Below are 17,324 nucleotides of genomic sequence, written 5' to 3' on the forward strand. Positions count from 1 at the left end.
TACACACTCATTCAGCTAACTTGCTTTTTTCTTCCCCCCAATAAAAGGGGAACAATGTTGGAAAACGTCTTCAAAAAGACCTTTATATATTGTTTTTTGAAAGCAATCTTTGAAACAAGTCAATTTTAAAGCAGCTAAAAATTGGTCATCTTATCCTTGCCCTGGATCTAATCTTCCATTCATACTGTCCTTCTCTGCTGGAGTTTGAGGAATGAATGGGGAGGATTCTCTTATGTCTTTTCTTTTTAAATTAGTCATTGATGCCACATCTTTACTGATAATGGACTGTAAACTCCATTGCCGAGTTTCAGTTCTTCCCACCTTCCCCTTTCCACTGTTGCGATTTGGGGAATTCTGACTCAGGAGACACCCCTAGCAAATGTTTTTGGTGATAAAGGTTTCTAAACAGCTCTGATGCATCTTGCGCTCACTTTCTTAGAATGCTGCTATACCTTTACCTCTCTCCATCTGTGATGCCAGAAGCTTCTCTTTCGGATTTGATCTTTCTGTCTTAAACTTCGGAGAGAATGGTAAACACGTAATGCTATCTTCTCAGGAAGTCCTGGCTCCGGCCAGTGCCCCTGGCCTACTGCCCACGGATGTGCTTGATCAGATTCGACTGGTAACTGTGTACCAGGCGAGCTCCATGGACTTGTGGCCTGAGTGGTCACAAGGGGCCCTGTGCTCAGATGGGCCCTGCACGCGGTTGAAGGCTCTGCTGTGTGGTTTTGAAAGTCTTGATCTATGAACAAAGGGCCTGCATTTTGTGCCCTGGGGCCCACACACCATGTAGCCATCCTGCCTGTGGCTGCTACGAACAAATCCCTGAACCAGTGGAGCAAACGCCACTTTAGGATTCTGTGCTGAGACCGAGCACCTACTTTGCTCCAGGCAACGTGCTAAGCACTGGGGACCCAACTGAGCCGGATGGTGGTTCCTGCCCTCACAGAACCTCAGTGCTGCCTATATTCATGACATACTGAGGCGTGAGGCGTCACAAGCGACAGCATGGGACAGCTTGACCCTCAGGACCAAGTCTCCTTCTAGCCTCAAGCAAGAAACCTGCCTACCTGCCTCCTTATTCGCTGAAAAAATAGAAGCACCCACTCTCCACAATTTCCATGCCTGGGTAAACCCCCTGCCAGCACTTTTCAGGAACAGTCTCCTCCCCTCTTGTTAGGATGGATGAATTTCTGCACTCCCCAGGCCAGCCCCTCATTTGGGCATGAGACCCCAGCGCCCTGTCACCTACTTCAGCCAGTGTTCTTCCGGATCACTCACCTATGTATACAGGCTGGATATGTTTCCTGCCTAAAAATACCCCCAAATTCTCCCTCTAGTTTCTGCCCCATTTCTCTATTACCCTATACTGTACAGCGAAAGTAGCTGAAAGAATGGTATTAGCTGCATCAATTTCTTCTCCTCTTCCTCTCTTTTTTTTTTTTTTGCGGTACGTGGTCCTCTCACCGCTGTGGCCTCTCCCGTTGCGGAGCACAGACTCTGGACGTGCAGGCTCAGCGGCCATGGCTCACGGGCCCAGCCGCTCCGCGGCATGTGGGATCTTCCCGGACCGGGGCACGAACCCGTGTCCCCTGCATCGGCAGGCGGACTCCCAACCACCGCGCCACCAGGGAAGCCCTCCCCCTCTCTTTTGAATCCATCCCAATCACGCTACTTTCTCCAACATGCCCCCAGCATCCCCACTCTGTCCAATCCAATGGCACAGTCTCGATTTCCATTTTCTCAAGCCTTCACCGGCATTACACACAGTGGATCACACCTCACTGTTGGATACTTACTTCCCTTGGCCCCATGCTTCCTCCGGCTCTCTGAGTTCACACTTGCTGCCCTGCTGAACTCATCCAGGCACGTCAGCTCTAAGTGGCATCTGTGCTGACTGACACATTTAGGCCCTCAAGTAACCTACGAACATCAGACTTATTTATCCAACAACTTACTTGCCATCTCCCCTGTGGATTTCTAACAGGCATCTCAAACTCAAACTGAAATCCTGATGTCCTCAACACCACCTTCTCCTCCTGCCATTTTGCCCGTATCGATAAATGGCAGATGCATTTTTCTAGCTGTTTGGGCCCCAAAGCACAGTGTCACCCATGACTCCTCTCTTCTTACTTCTCACATTTAATCCATTGACAAATCGTGGTATCTCTACCCTCTAATCCCCCTCAAGTCTGACTGCCATCACCACCTCCACCGCAAGCACCAAGCCTGGCCCCCATTACATCTCACCCGGACCACTGGAAGCATCTCTTACGTGATGGCTCCGTTCCCCGTCTTGCCCTGCCCCAGGCCATTCTCTGCCCAACAACCAGACAGATTCCTTTTAAATGTCATGACATCTTGTCACTTTTCTGCTTAAACACTTCTCACCGCGCTCAAAATAAAATCCAAAGTTTGCCCCGTGCTCACATGCCTGCTGTGATCTGGCCTCTCTACCTCCCCACCCTCAGCCCCGACACTCTCCTCTGCCAATGGGCTCCAACCACACTGGTCCTCCTGCCACTCCCCGAATCCACGAAACACAGTCCCCCCTCCAGGCCTTGGTAATTCTGTTTCCTCTCCCAGAACACTCTTCCCCTAGATATCAAGGTGGTCCTTTCCTCACCCCTTCCAGGTGTCTGTTAAAATGTCACCCTGCTGGACCACTCTTCTGAAACAGTTCACCTGCCCTAAGTCTCTTCTCTTTACACACCAGGTCATCCTTCCAGGCACTTCTGTCGACTAGATGCATTTTTATATTTACTATTGTCTGTGCGCTCTGGTAGAATGTAAACTCCCAGAGGGCAGAGACTTCATTTTGTTCACTGCTGAGTCCCCCGTGTCAAGAACAGAGCCTGGAACATTCCGGAGGCTCAAAAAACATTTGCTGTTGAATGAACTAACAACCTGGCACATGGAACATCCCTGGTTCACAAAATGCACATGATCACCGACAATCCGCAGGGTAAAATTTAATTTTAAACACTCTCTTAAGGGATGTGTCATAAGTGAGTACTTATCAATGTGGCGTCACACACTTTCAGGGAGGATTTGACAGAAGGAGAACTCAGACACACTCGGTTCCTTATTCCACCCTCTGGGTTCAGCTGACTTCATCCAGTGCATAGCTGGGGGTAGACCTTACCCTTCACAGTAAAAGAAAAGTGAGGGCACATGTAGGTTGAAAAGTGGACGGTAGATTGAACAGGGCTTCCTCTAGGCTCTGAGAGGACTTCTCTCGTTCTACCTGCCTTCTCTGCCTCATACACTTAACCGGACCTGCCTTGACTTTTCTCAGAGAGAGTGTCACTTCTCTATGCCACAAGCCTTGCTTTGCAGTGATGAGAACAGCGTCAGGTGGTCCAGCCTCTGATGGGCTCCTGGATGGGGAGCTTTGGCCGCACCTTCTCCTCCCAGAGGTTTGGGGCTGGGGGAGGGGAGCTGCCCAGGACCCAGGCTTGGCCACATCAATTATGGAACCTGCAGCGACTCTGAAAATATGACCTTCTTCTCTTTCAATGTTTGGGAAATAATCCACCTATGGAGGGGGTGGATCCTGTAGGTTTTGGTCCATCTCCACTTTTCTCTAACTTACAGGACAGAACATGGAAAACTAAGCAGTTCAAATGTCATCACAGGGGACAGTGTAACCTACAAATCCAGACAGTATGATCTGAATGGGCGTGGTACGTCGTCATTTAAATAATTATCTGCACATTATCTGGACTTCAGCTTCTTCAACAGTAAAATGAGGATGACACCATTATGAAGAGTAGGTAAGATAATTTTATGCTGCAGTATTTTGTACAACGTGTTAGTGCCGTCGTGTGAAGTGAATGTTCAAAGTCACCTCCCTGGATGCAGGTATCTTATTGGTAAAGACAGTCGTAAAGTGATCTTCCAGCTTAGAAATGCTGTTCATCCTTCAGTGAAATGCAAGTATAGTTTAAGTTTGTTCTGATAGAAATGATACCATCATTGAGCTCATTGAAAAGGGTCTATATCTCCAGCCTTGGATGAATATCCCTTCCCTATCCTCTGTCCCTCACTCATTCCCATCTTCTGATGCTGAGGATAAATTTTACCTCCCTTATTAGTTTTTTCCCCAAACACTTTACATAAGAAATCTCTGGTGCCTGCATTCTTCTGGAGCACTTTGCTACTTCTCCTAGCACTACGTTGTTTCAACTCAACCTTTCTTAGGTTTGACTGTTCACACAGAATGCTCCTTAAGGACAGAGAATAACCCTCTTGCTCTCTGTATCCCCACCGAACCTAAGAGTACTTTGTAATTAAGAGATGCACAATGATTAGCTAAGGGCATGTTGGAGAACATCATCAAATCCTCATTTACAGGTGGCAGCAGAAGAAACCATGCTTTTTGCCCTTCCTTCAATTATGGAACAGTGTAACAAAATTTAACGGCCAGATTAAGGAATAAATCTCAAGAGAAACATGCTTCCTCTATAACCTTTCTCAACATCACAGCTGAGTCAAGGGAGGTAATTAGATGAACAAATGTACTGAAACGGCCACATTAGGGAAAACACTAAATGAGAAGCTGGAAAGAAAAGAGATCCCTCAGAAAGAAAATTCTTAGAATGCTCAGAACATTTAAAATGTCATCGGGGATGGAAAAGAAAAGAAACTACAGAAGTTGAAAATGATGTCAGAGGTAGAGAAAGTGAATTCTTACCTTTGGGAAACATATTACAATTGGCAACATGCTTCTTTATATAAATTAGCTGAACTGAAATGAATATAAAGCCTATGAATTAGATGGGGAGGTATGAGACTCTGGGCAGAGAGAAGAAGAGACGAAGACACGTGTGCTCTTGGGAGGCTATTATTATGAGAATCCTAAAGAGGTTTTTGTGCATACATTAACCAAAATGGCAGCATTTAAAAGATGGTTGTAATGTAGTTTGCAAAACAGGTGCTTCCTGAGCATGAGTAGTTGTGGTGAATCTTTTCTCTGGCCCTTATTCTTATTGAATAAAACATTTAAATTCTTTATTTTATTTTCTGAGTAATTTAAATCCTACCTTTCTCCAAAAAGGGTTTAAGATACACACCAAACACATACACAATAACTCTATAGCGGTCTTTTAAAACAATGAACGAGTGCATTAGATGAAAACACTGCAGTGGGGAATGTAAATAAAATAAAGCTGGGAGGAGAGTGGTCAGCACAGGTCTGCTTGCCCTAAGTCTGCAGTCAACACAGGCAGAGGCACAAACAGTTCAAAGACGCATGGGTAATATAAGGTGAGACAAACCAATTTCTCTACAGAAACGAGAAGGAAACACCTCATGGGACTGCTCATTGAGAGGGTGTGTATGATGCCAGGAACATACCTTCCTGGTAAATAAAACAGCACGTTTCACAAGACTCTGACTCCTAAGGCTGATTACACTGGACTCCATATGGCTGACTCGGCGCTTCAGAGCACAGAATGTGGATGGCAGGCATCTTGCTTATCTTAAGGGTAAAACAAAATATCTAGAAGAACGAGGCCATGATTTACCCTTCTGGCAGCGAACAGAAGCAAGTTTCCACTTGGGTTTTAGACGGCGATGAAGGAGGAGGTTATACTGATGAGTTACTCGGAGGAGAGTGATTCTTGGCTGCTGGCTTGAGAGGAGACTCGAGCTTTGTTACTAAGTTAGCTGCACTGAGAATGGAAACGATATTCCCCTATGAAAATTAAGAGACATGTCCAGGGACGATTCCCAGACGGAAGGCCGCAGCCCTGAGCGAAGGCCAGTGACGTTCCTCAAAAAGCTATGTAGGACCCACAGAGACCTACAAAGTAATGGGTCAACAAGCCTCCAAAGTGACATGCCAATTTTATACTGGGAGCTTTTTTGTTTTTTGTTTTTTGCGGTATGCGGGCCTCTCACTGTTGTGGCCTCTCCCGTTGCGGAGCACAGGCTCCGGACGCGCAGGCTCAATGGCCATGGCTCACAGGCCCAGCCACTCCGCGGCATGTGGGATCTTCCCAGACCGGGGCACGAACCCGCATCCCCTGCATCAGCAGGCGGACTCCCAACCACTGCCCCACCAGGGAAACCCCTATACTGGGAGCTTTTTAAAGTGGGAGCTATCTATCTTGGCAACAAACAAACAAACAAACAACTTCATCAAAGCCTTGAACAAATTACATTTCATCATATAAGACTCTCAGTGAATATTACCTCATCAAAGGATAAGAGAAGACTTAAAGAAACTTTGATAACTTCAAGTGATCGGTCATAGAATCCTCCCATAAAAACTTGTGTAAAATAAGCCAAGGCAAGTATACTTGTTGACTCGTCTCATAGAAGTCACCAGAAGTCAAAGACCAATAGGTATTAATTAATTTTAGAGAACTGCTTTGATTTCTCTATCTGTCTTCCATGACTATTGCTTCCCTTTCACGAATTACTAACGCGGGTAAATTAGGTCCTCAGACAAGGTCTAGTGACTAAATTAAGAGAACTTTATCATCCCTGGAGTCAGGCCATCATCCACTCTCCGGTACTCTATGGAACGACCTCGTAGAAACATCTATCATCCTTCTCACGTGCTTCAACCTCTGGCTTAAATCCCCGACAGTCATTCTATGTGAAGAAAACAGGTGAGACACACTTTGAGGGCTTTATCTCTGAAATAACCACAATGCACAACGCACTACAGTTATCTTCAAGAGGGGAGGACTCATCAGCTCCCGAGGCTGGAGACCTTGCCTTTCTTGTCACCTCTATGTCCCTGGCACCAGGCGCAGTGCCACAGCAAGCACTTGTACACGTCTGTTGAACGCATAGCTGAAGAAACGAATATCTGAAAGCCTAGTATCTGTCAGTCACTTTGCTGGCCACCACATAATTTCATTCCCTCATTCATCTTATACACAAGAGAGGTATTATTCTCATTTCATAGAAAACTGATACACTGAAGAGCTAAGTGATGTGCCCAGAGTAAATGACAGAACCAGGATTCCAAGCCGGGTTAGCCCAACTCCGAATCCCTAGGTACCACTCCAGTTTCTCTCAATTATATTCCAAGGAAGTGTGTGGTGCCCAAGAGAAGTTCACAGATATGTCCTGTGGGGGTGGGTTGAGAGTGGTACCCAGGCAGGTGTGATTAGGACACTGTGCATTATATTCAATTCTCAGTGAATATTACTGTATCAAATGAACACAAAAGACTTAATGTAGAGGAACCCTGATAACTTTAAACCTGACAACTTGTGTGCCTAACAGATTCCACCTTGGAACTCATTAAAGGACACCCATCTCCATCTTCAGGAGATAGCAGTGCTGCCTGGGGCGGTGTGGGAAAATCCATACCACGTCATATCTCCCAAGGCTGCCACTCCAACTTGCCGTAAAGACATGTTGCTGATGGCAGGCCACACGGCTTTGGAAAAATTTAACCTTTCTGGATTCCTTATTCATCATCAGTAGAGTGAAAGTCTTAGGCAAAAGAATCTATAAGGTCACTTCTAACTTTAAAATTATTCAACTGCTCCAGGGTAAAGTTACTCAAGTGGATTTGTAGATAGAAAAGAGTTGCCAATTTTCAAATCAGCTATGTTCTAAATATTTTTACATGAGCTGTCTGAAACTCAGAAGCTATTTTCTCACAGAAACAATGGTAGACATGATTTCCAAACCAATCCATGATTATCAAGTCAATCAATAATCCAGGTGAAAACTGCACACATGCAACATAAAACATTAGAAAACTGTACTCAAATATCGGCAGTTACATAAAAGTGAAAAATAGAAAAATTTGTCTTACATAATGGTTCTGAAGAAAATGCAATTTAAATTTTATAAAGTTTCTAAAGGGGGTCACATACATGTTTTCAAAAGTGTTGGAAGATGAGTGTACTGGGTTAAGATGCCTGCTTTCACTTTAAGATGAATGGCTTTCCTTGAGACAAGAATATCATTATCCCTATACTCAACACTCATCAACCGTGAGCTGTGAGTGGAGAAATAAAGACAAAAAGAAAAAGTTCCTAAGGTAGAGAATGAGGTCCTTGCAGGGAAAGGAAAGGGTAAAGGGCTGTTGTGAATATCGTTTCCTAAGCAGGTCCACAGTAGGTAATTATTAAACAGGATAAATAGCGAGTAAAGACAGAACAGATGCAGGAAAGTGGAAGATAAGAAAGAAAGTGTACAACTGGTTGTCGGATCATTCAAGAGACCCACAAACTGACCTTATAATTCAGGAAATACAGTAAAAGAGCACCTTAGATATATTACATACCATGTCCCTATAATTTCAGACAGACCTACGTTATTTTTATTAGCGAGTAGAGCTCATTCAAATGTTGAACATATATTTAACTGAATGCCTCCTAATAGATGCCTTTGCTGAGTAATTATGCTCATATATGCTATGAATGATTAAAGAAAATGAACACCATATAGCTACTACCTTTTGTGACTCTTTGTTTACATTTTCATGTTTCCGCTTGTTTGAAATCTCAAACCCGGTGGTTTCAAGAAGCAGCATGCTTTCCTGATTAAGAACTCAAGTTTGAAGCCAGAGGTTAAATCCAGCACTGCAGCTGACCTCTCCTTAGCTTCCCTTGCCTGTAAAATGGGGATAATGATGACATTGCCTATTCTCTTGGCCCTGGTAGAAACAAACTAAGTCATGCACGAACAGTGCTTAGAATGCTGCTCGGTACATAGTAAGTGCTCAGAATATATTTGCCATTGTTATATTTGTATATGAAATATAGAAAACAACAAAACTACATATTGAATTTTTCTCTGTATATTACTAAGAGAAAAATGTAGGGTACAGAATAGTATGCATAGTATTCTAATATCTTTAAGGAAAAAGAAAACTAATTAAAAGTATACATACTTGAATATGCAAAAAAAAAAAAAAAGTGCTCAGGGGCAGGTGCTATGTCTATGTTTATATAAGCAAAGTGTATCCGTAGAAGGATACACAGGAAACTCTGCTGAAAGAAACCAAGGAGCTGGGTGTAGAAGATGAAAGGGGTTTTACTTTTCTCTGTAAACCCTCGTGGACCTTTATAATTCTGTCCCATGCTCTTTTGTTATTATTCAATAAATTTAAAAGACATTCATTAGGGCTTCCCTGGTGGCGCAGCGGTTGAGAGTCCGCCTGCCGATGCAGGGGACACGGGTTCGTGCCCTGGTCCGGGAAGATCCCATATGCCACGGAGAGGCTAGGCCCGTGAGCCATGGCCACTGAGCCTGTGCATCTGGAGCCTGTGCTCCGCAACGGGAGAGGCCACAACGGTGAGAGGCCCGTGTACCGCCAAAAAAAAAAAAAAGACATTCATTAAACTTAAATTGATTTTTGGCCATGAAGCTAGGAATAAAACTGATAGCCATTAATCATCAAAACTACCTTTATTGAAAAGTGAATCCCAAACTCATCCACTAAAGCATCCCATCCCAATTAAATGAGGTGGAGGGATGGCAAACACAGGTAACTTACTAGGTCCTTTCCCCCAGCAATCTCCAATTACAAAATTGAATCAGTAAATGCTGATGTCCTTTAATTTAAACAAGGGAACTTATTACATTGATTTGTGTTGGCCCCATAGGATGCTTAATACCAATACTTTACAAAAACAATGACTTAATTAGCTACAAAAGAAGATGAAATAATAAATGTTTGGGAGGTTAGTGAACTAATTTAATTAGCTCTATAATATATGCTTTCTGATTTTTATTATTTATATTCAAATCATCTGTTATGTAAAAATATCAGAAAGAATGACATACTGGAATCCAAGTGTACTAAAATTGACTCTATAAGGGATCCTGAGTTCATGCCAGCTAACTGAAAAAATTAGTGAAACCAGTAACGAGGCACAAAATGGGTAAATGCTAAAACAGTGAATTTTTCGCTTCTTAGAAACAAGTCCAAAATTCACAGGTACGGCAATTCATTTTTATTACATTCCTGGCAATATAAAAAAAGAGTGAATTTTATTTCCAAGAATTTTATAATCTCATTAAGGTTAACGCTGTACATCCCCTGGGGGTAAAAAAAAAAAAAAAAAAGAAAGAAAGAAAACAAATGCCATCAAGACAACCAAACACAAGAATGCCAAACAAACATCTGTTTTGTTTTCTCACATCTCAATAGCCTGGCTATTTCAGATACAAATATTTGTTTTGCTGACAAATGTTTCCAAAATGTTAGTTAAAATTGTTTTGCTGAAATAGTTGCTTTTCGAGCTGAACAAATTGCAAACTCTTCCAAAGTCCACAAGGCATCTGTGGAAAGGAGCAAATATGGCCTGAAGATTTGCAAAACCACTCACTTGGCAACGTATAGGAGTCAAAATGGAAGCTTATTGCAAACCTCAGGATGATATCTATAGCGAACAGACATAGACATGTTAGGTAGTATAGATGTGGCCCAAATTTCCTACATTCACAGGGAAGACGGCCGGCAGTTTCGTTTTTCATCCTGTCACACTGAATTCCTGTGAGAGCTCAGAGCGCTCCTGCCACTTTGCACAAGAATGTTCCCCTGTTTTTCATGCGCTTTGCTCTACTTTCCTGGGCCTTGGCAAGGATCAAAGAAGCAAAGGGAACAAATGGTTTCCCATGCATATTGAATTCCCTCTTATACTGATTTTTCCTCTGTCACTTGAAATTCAATATTGGCAAGATTCCTGTACATCACCTTAACCAGTAAATTGTCTGCACGCAGTCAGAGCATGAAAAGGTAGATTTCAACATCAAGTTTTTTGTAAGAAATTCAAATGAACAAATCCTTTGAAAAAGGAACTTTTCTATAGCATCCGTGCTAAAATTCGTTCCTAATAAATACATAATTAGCTTTTATTTCACATTAACCTAAAATGATTATTTATCATTTACTTTTATCCCTCTCTCTCTGATTGCTTTGTACTATTTTAAAAATACAATGTTACAGGTGAATAGCCCTTTCATAAGAATTTGGCCTCAAAATTCCTGATTAACTTAATAACACCTAACATTTACTGAGCATTCAAGAGCTATGTGCCTCATTTTCCTCATCTGTAAAATGGAGACACAGAGTACCTAATTCATGGGTATATTTATAAGGTTGAAGGTAATATAATGTAAAGCTCTAAACACAGTAATTGTGTTTTTACTATGTATTATTATTATGATCACGGTCATAATTATTATGAGATGTTCTAAGAGATTTTGGACAAGAAAAATGTTTTCAAGCCAAATTATTTAAATATAGCACAGTAACTGGATTACAAATGAGTGTTCATATTTTGACATATGATAAAAAAACATTTTTTAAAGAATGGCTTAAGTGTTCTTTTGATAAAAATCAATTTAAAAATTCCTTCATGAATAACTCTCGAGTGGTTAAATTATTTTTTACCACTTTAAAAAAAAACGTATTCAATTATGTTGGTAACAACATGCCTTAAGATTTTAGGGTTCAGTACAAGGAAATAATATACTTTTTACACTTCAGTGGCTAGGAGGGATAAGAGTTTAGATATTTGCACAAAAGGGAAACATCCTAAAATGTCTTTTTCTTTTTTTATTTCTTACCTCTATATTTTTTTAAACATAGAAGAAAATCAGTAACTTTGCAAAGAAAAATATTTTAAAAAGAAATTCAAAATTAAAAAAAATTTTCTTTTAAAAGTTTAAAAGAAATTTTAAATGAAATCCATCATTTAAAAATTAAAGTAATATTGGATTTAATTTTAATATTACTTAGATTTGGATAAGGAAAAAAAAAGAGTTGACTGTGACCAAAATTATCTTATATAGAAAGTAGAATTTGAATGGACCATGTAATACCCTTCTCTCAGAAACTAAACACATTTTCTAAGAACTGAAAGCCATTTAATTAGGAAGATGTGAATAACTATGGCTGTAACAAATGATTCTTACTGTATACCATCAAATTTCTAAGATTTTTCTCTGATAGGATGTTTATAAATATACACCTCTTTGAAAGGGAGGGCTTCAATGATAATGAAAATAAAAATATTTTGAACTAAGTGAAAATGAAAAAAAAAACCCTATCAAATATTGTGGGATGCAACAAAAGCAGTGCTTAGAGGGAACTTCATAGCATTGAATGTGTATATTAGAAAAGAAGAAAGACTTAAAATCAATCATCTAAACTTCAAACCTTAGAAAACTAGAAAAAGAGGGGCAAATTAAATCAAAAGTAGGCAAAAGAAGGGACTTCCCTGGTGGCGCAACGGTTAAGAATCCACCTGCCAATGCAGGGGACACAGGTTTGAGCCCTGGTCCGGGAAGATCCCACATGCCGTGGAGCACCTAAGCCCATGTACCACACTACTGAGCCTGCACTCTAGAGCCCATGAGCCACAGCTACTGAGCCCACATGCCACAACTACTGAAGCCTGCACACCTAGAGCCCATGCTCCTCAACAAAGACAAGCCACCCCAATGAGAAGCCTGTACACCACAATGAAGGGTAACCCCCGCTCGCCGCAACTAGAGAAAGCCCACGTGCAGCAACGAAGACCCAATGCAGCCAAAAATAAATAAATTTATATATATTAAAAAAAAGTAGGCAAAAGAAATACTAAAAAGCAGAGAAGCCAATGAAATTGAAAACAGGAAAACAACAGAGAAAAATCAATGAAACTAAAAATTGGCTCTTTGAAAAGGTCAATAAAATTAATAAAACTCTAGAGGGTTAACCAAGACAAAAAGAGAGAAGATAAAATTTACTAATATCAGAAATGAAAGAGGGGGTCCATCATTAGCAAGCCCATGGACATTAAAAGGATAATAAAAGAATATTATGAACAACTCTATGCCCACAAATTTTCTAGAGCATAACATAAGAGAAAACCTATGGTTTGCCAATGAGTCTTTAGATACAAAACCAAATGCATGTTCCATGAAAGAAAAAAAATGATAAGATGGAGTTCATTCAAATTAAAAACTTCTGCTCTGCAAAAGGTAATGTTAAGGGAATGAAAAGACAAGACACAGACTGGGATAAAACAACATCTGATAAAGGACTTGTATCCAAAATATACAAAGAACTTTAAAAATTCAACAGTAAGAAAACAAGCAACCTGATTAAGAAGTGGGCAAAACATCTGAACAGATACCTCATCAAAGAAGATACACAGATGGCAACTAATTACATGAAGATACTCAACATCATATTTCATTAGAAAAATGCAGATTAAAACAATTAGATACCACAACACACCTATTAGAATGGCCAAAATTTGAAAACTGACACCACCAAACCCTGGTGACGATGTGGAGCAACAGGAACTCTCATTCTTGCTGGTAGAAGTGCAAAATGATACAGCCACTTTGGAAGACATTTTAGCAGTCTCTCATCAAACTAAACATACTTTTACCATACAATCTAGTCATCAGACTCTTAGGAATTTGCCCAAATGAGTGAAAACATATGTCCATACAAAAACCTATACAAATGTTTATAGTAGCTTTATTTATAATTGCCAAAATTGGAGGCAACCAAGATGTCCTTCAACGGGGAGTGGGGAAGCTGGCACTGCTAGCTGAAGAGTAGGCACTATTTTCTTGAATCCAATAAGTAAATTAAAACTTTGGTGAATGATCAGATAAATCTCACTATGTTTCTCAAGTAGATGGATTCTTACATATCTCCAGATGATGTAAATTGTATTTTATTAAGACAGTCAATGCATGACTAATAAACTCATTTTTTTAAATGAATGCAAAGGCACTGTTTTTAGTTTTTAAAATTTGAGAGTAAGCTTTCATATGCAAGTTATGTTATTTTTAATGTATTACACATGCCTAATGAAAAGAGGATAAAGTTTTCAATATTTAATTACAAACATATTAAAATAAGTTTTGAACTTAAGATTCATGAGGAGGTACATACTTATAAGTAATACTGCATAATATCATGGACTTGAAAGATTACTATTGTTCATACCAATTTTAAAATGCACAATTAAAAATAAATGAGTCCCTACATGTTTGCCCCGAAAAAGCCTTACAAGGCTATCTTATTTGTTCATTATGACATAACGATTCTATGAACAATAAAGAACAGATATCATAAAGTATGGAAGAACTCATGAACTGTGGATTCATCTGTACTGCATAATTCCATGAAACTGAAAGGCAGAAACCTGGTCATACTAAGATCAGATAATGACTAGAATTTAACTTTCCAGTTTTAGAAAATACTGACTTTAAACCCAATAGACTATTAAAAGAAAAAAAAAAAAAAAAACACCTGAAATAACTTCAACAAAAATAGACATTCATTATTTTAACTATTTTTATTTCAATCTTGAAACAAAAACATTAAGTTATATGTAATAAATCATTCCTTCTAATTCTTCAGTTTAATGATTTTTATGTACTTTATCACCAACACTTACTTTTCATCAAGAAGGATAAGTCTATAATTTTACACATGACTAGTAAGAAAGGAAAGTTAATGCCAAACAACTCAGGCTGAATCCACAATCTTACCACAAAGTTTAAAAAAAAAAAGACTAAATTTTCCTTGAATTTTTAAAGAAATCCACATTTCTTTTTCAATGTGTAAACTCACTGAACTTTCCTCTCCTAACTGTGTAAGACAAGAAAGGCTGATCCCTACACATGCGTTTTAGTGGGAAGTGGTGAATACAAAACGATCTGAAAAATTATTTTCTCCCCATTTCAATTCATTCCTATTCTGTAGCCATAAAGATACTGAAATTGAAATAAGTACCTAAAACACTAAGCATTTATTCAAATAAAACCTAAGATAGATCATTCAATCTTAAAATAAAATTATATATACCTTTCAAAAGTTATAATTTTGCATTGTTTCCCATCTGGCATGGCTTCGTGCCCACTCATCCCCACTCTCTCACACAGCATCCCTTTTATAAATAAAATTCACTCAGAACAACGTCACCTTTCAGAGATAAAGTTTTATGATATGTCCAAATGGCCTTTTTTTAAAGCTCTAATCAACCTTAATTTAAGAAACATGATTAAGTCTTCACCAGTTTGTTTTATTCTGTTCTCTTCACAACAAAAATGTCATGAATTAAGTAAAATTATTCTGCTGTTTCCTTTTCTCAATCTCTTATTCCACAGACCCTAAAGAGTTTTTCTATTCCTCATTCACATAGCTATCCTCATTTCAAAATTTCTTTTGATCCTTGAGAAGCTTGCACGACCCAGATGGTTCATGTAAAACACAAGATACCCCTAAATTTCAGCAAGCCATTATCTTTCCTCTTGATACCTATATGAAGTTAATGTAGGTAGCGAAGAAAATTCTACAATAACTTCTACAGGACATTCAATACCTACAAAGTTTATTTAAGTGGGATTATATAGATGTGAAATCTAATTAAAAGACAGAAGAAATACGTATATGAGGTTCTATGAATACTGTTTTTACACATGAACTGTGTGAAGAATGTTATATCAAGCAAGTTTTTTAAAATAAAGGTAAATGGAATAAGATAATCAAAGATAAACATGTTTAGAATGGAGATGTGCAGGTAGTTGTAATGCAAGATTAAGAATGATGTAACTTCCTACTCGAGAATAAAACAGCATTTGCATGCATTTAAGAGAAAAGGCAGGGCTTCCCTGGTGGCGCAGTGGTTGAGAGTCCGCCTGCTGATGCAGAGAACAGGGGTTCGTGCCCCGGCCCGGGAGGATCCCACGTGCCGCGGAGCGGCTGGGCCTGTGAGCCATGGCCGCTGGGCCTGCGCGTCCGGAGCCTGTGCTCCGCAATGGGAGAGGCCACAACAGTGAGAGGCCCACATACAGAAAAAAAAAAAAAAAAAGAGAAAAGGCAGAACGACTAAACACTTAAAGGGGTTTTCGGGAGGGTCATCTGCTAAGATTTACAAGACAACCCTACAGTCAAAATTTAAATTAGCATCCATTACATTCCCCCCCACCCCCCACAGTTTGGGATAACTGCCTAGAATTAACACTGTGATCACATCCTAGAAGTGAGCCTTACAATATAAGACCATTTTAACCCGACACAGTGGGCTTTGGCTCTAGGAATAAAAGGCAAAGGAAAAAAAACTCGCTGCTGCTTTGAGGATAACAGCTCACCTCTAATCCATGAAAGGAAAGATTACGTTCTTAAAAAGTTAAGGATGAAAGAAGTGCGAGAGAAAAACGTAAGAAACCTAGTAAGAGACCAATTCAGGAAATTAAGCATACAATATTAAGAGTTCCAGAAAGAATTAATGGCGGGGAAGAAATGTTAAAAACCTAGCAGATAAACTTCCAGAGATGGAGAGACTTGCATTTGAAAGGGCCCCTCAAAGGTTGTGCAGGAGTACAAAAAATGCCCGCCCTCAGATACATTGTTAAAAAATTCACAGCAAGTCAGGAGTGGGAAAGGGTAGGCCAGGAGAATCACTATTTTCCATGATCAATCCTCTGATGCTATTTGACTTTTTTGAAAAACATTAACTGTTTCATGATGATAAACATTAGAGTCGAGGTGATGTCATTTATCTTCATATTCATATGTCAACACAGTTATAATTATAGGTAAGCATTATAGCTAAACATTTATACTTATGCATCTAAAAAGCTATATATATCTTGAAAATTGAGTATAGGTACGACTAAACAAAATCTCTATTTCATGTACTTTTGAAGTTACACACTTTGTACTAAAATTTTTAAGCAAGTAAAAATAAAGCTAAGGTCACCATCACGCTGCTTGACTTAAGGTCTTGCCAAAACTTGTCAAAGGTGTGCGACCACTGTCGTGAATATATGACTGTGGAAAAATGCATTTCAACCACCAGAAACATAGCGCGCAGGACTAATAAAAATGCACGAAATTACCTGCTGTGGGATCTGTCACTGCTTGGCTGGTGATGCCAGATGGCGGTTCCTGAAGCTGGTAAGTGGCATTTGTGGACGGCGTCGTTGGGCTGCTGTTGCTACTCGTCATGTAATGTGCCGGGTACGGCGAGCTGTTGTAATACTGTGCATACTGACCCTGGCCAAAGCTGGGATACGATGGATAGTCCTACCAAATCAAACCACACAAGAGCAACCTGTCAGAATACGGCTGCTGCTCAGCGTTTTCAGAAAGTAACCGTGAATGTGCTTGCACTTCCGTCTTCTCTGACTTCACAAAGGGACACACAAGCACACGCTGACTGAAGTGAGCAGACTTGCAAACCAGTTTTATGTAAGCTCAGATTCCCTCTTCATATTTCTATTCCACGATTTCTAGGTAAAATTCAACCAATCTGAGAACCAAACAACTCACCATATAGGACCACTAAAGAGATTTTTAATGGAGGAAAAAAAAAAAAACTATTAGA

At 39.9% G+C, this 17,324-nt stretch overlaps 1 protein-coding gene across 8 annotated transcripts in view; it reads right to left on the reverse strand.

Moving 5' to 3' along the window:
• Nucleotides 1–17,324, reverse strand: part of EYA1 (EYA transcriptional coactivator and phosphatase 1) — a gene marked incomplete at its 5' end in the record, with an annotated part of 317,837 nt that overhangs the window by 81,783 nt on the left and 218,730 nt on the right. For all 8 annotated transcript variants that reach the window (XM_081258276.1, XM_081258275.1, XM_081258271.1 and 5 more), the window contains one exon: nt 16,837–17,023. In XM_081258276.1, coding sequence (XP_081114402.1) covers nt 16,837–17,023 — 187 coding nt within the window. The remainder of the gene's footprint in view (nt 1–16,836; nt 17,024–17,324) is intronic.

Source organism: Mesoplodon bidens (genome assembly GCF_964165515.1).
Source record: "Mesoplodon bidens genome assembly, chromosome: 16".
Lineage (NCBI taxonomy): Eukaryota > Metazoa > Chordata > Mammalia > Artiodactyla > Ziphiidae > Mesoplodon > Mesoplodon bidens.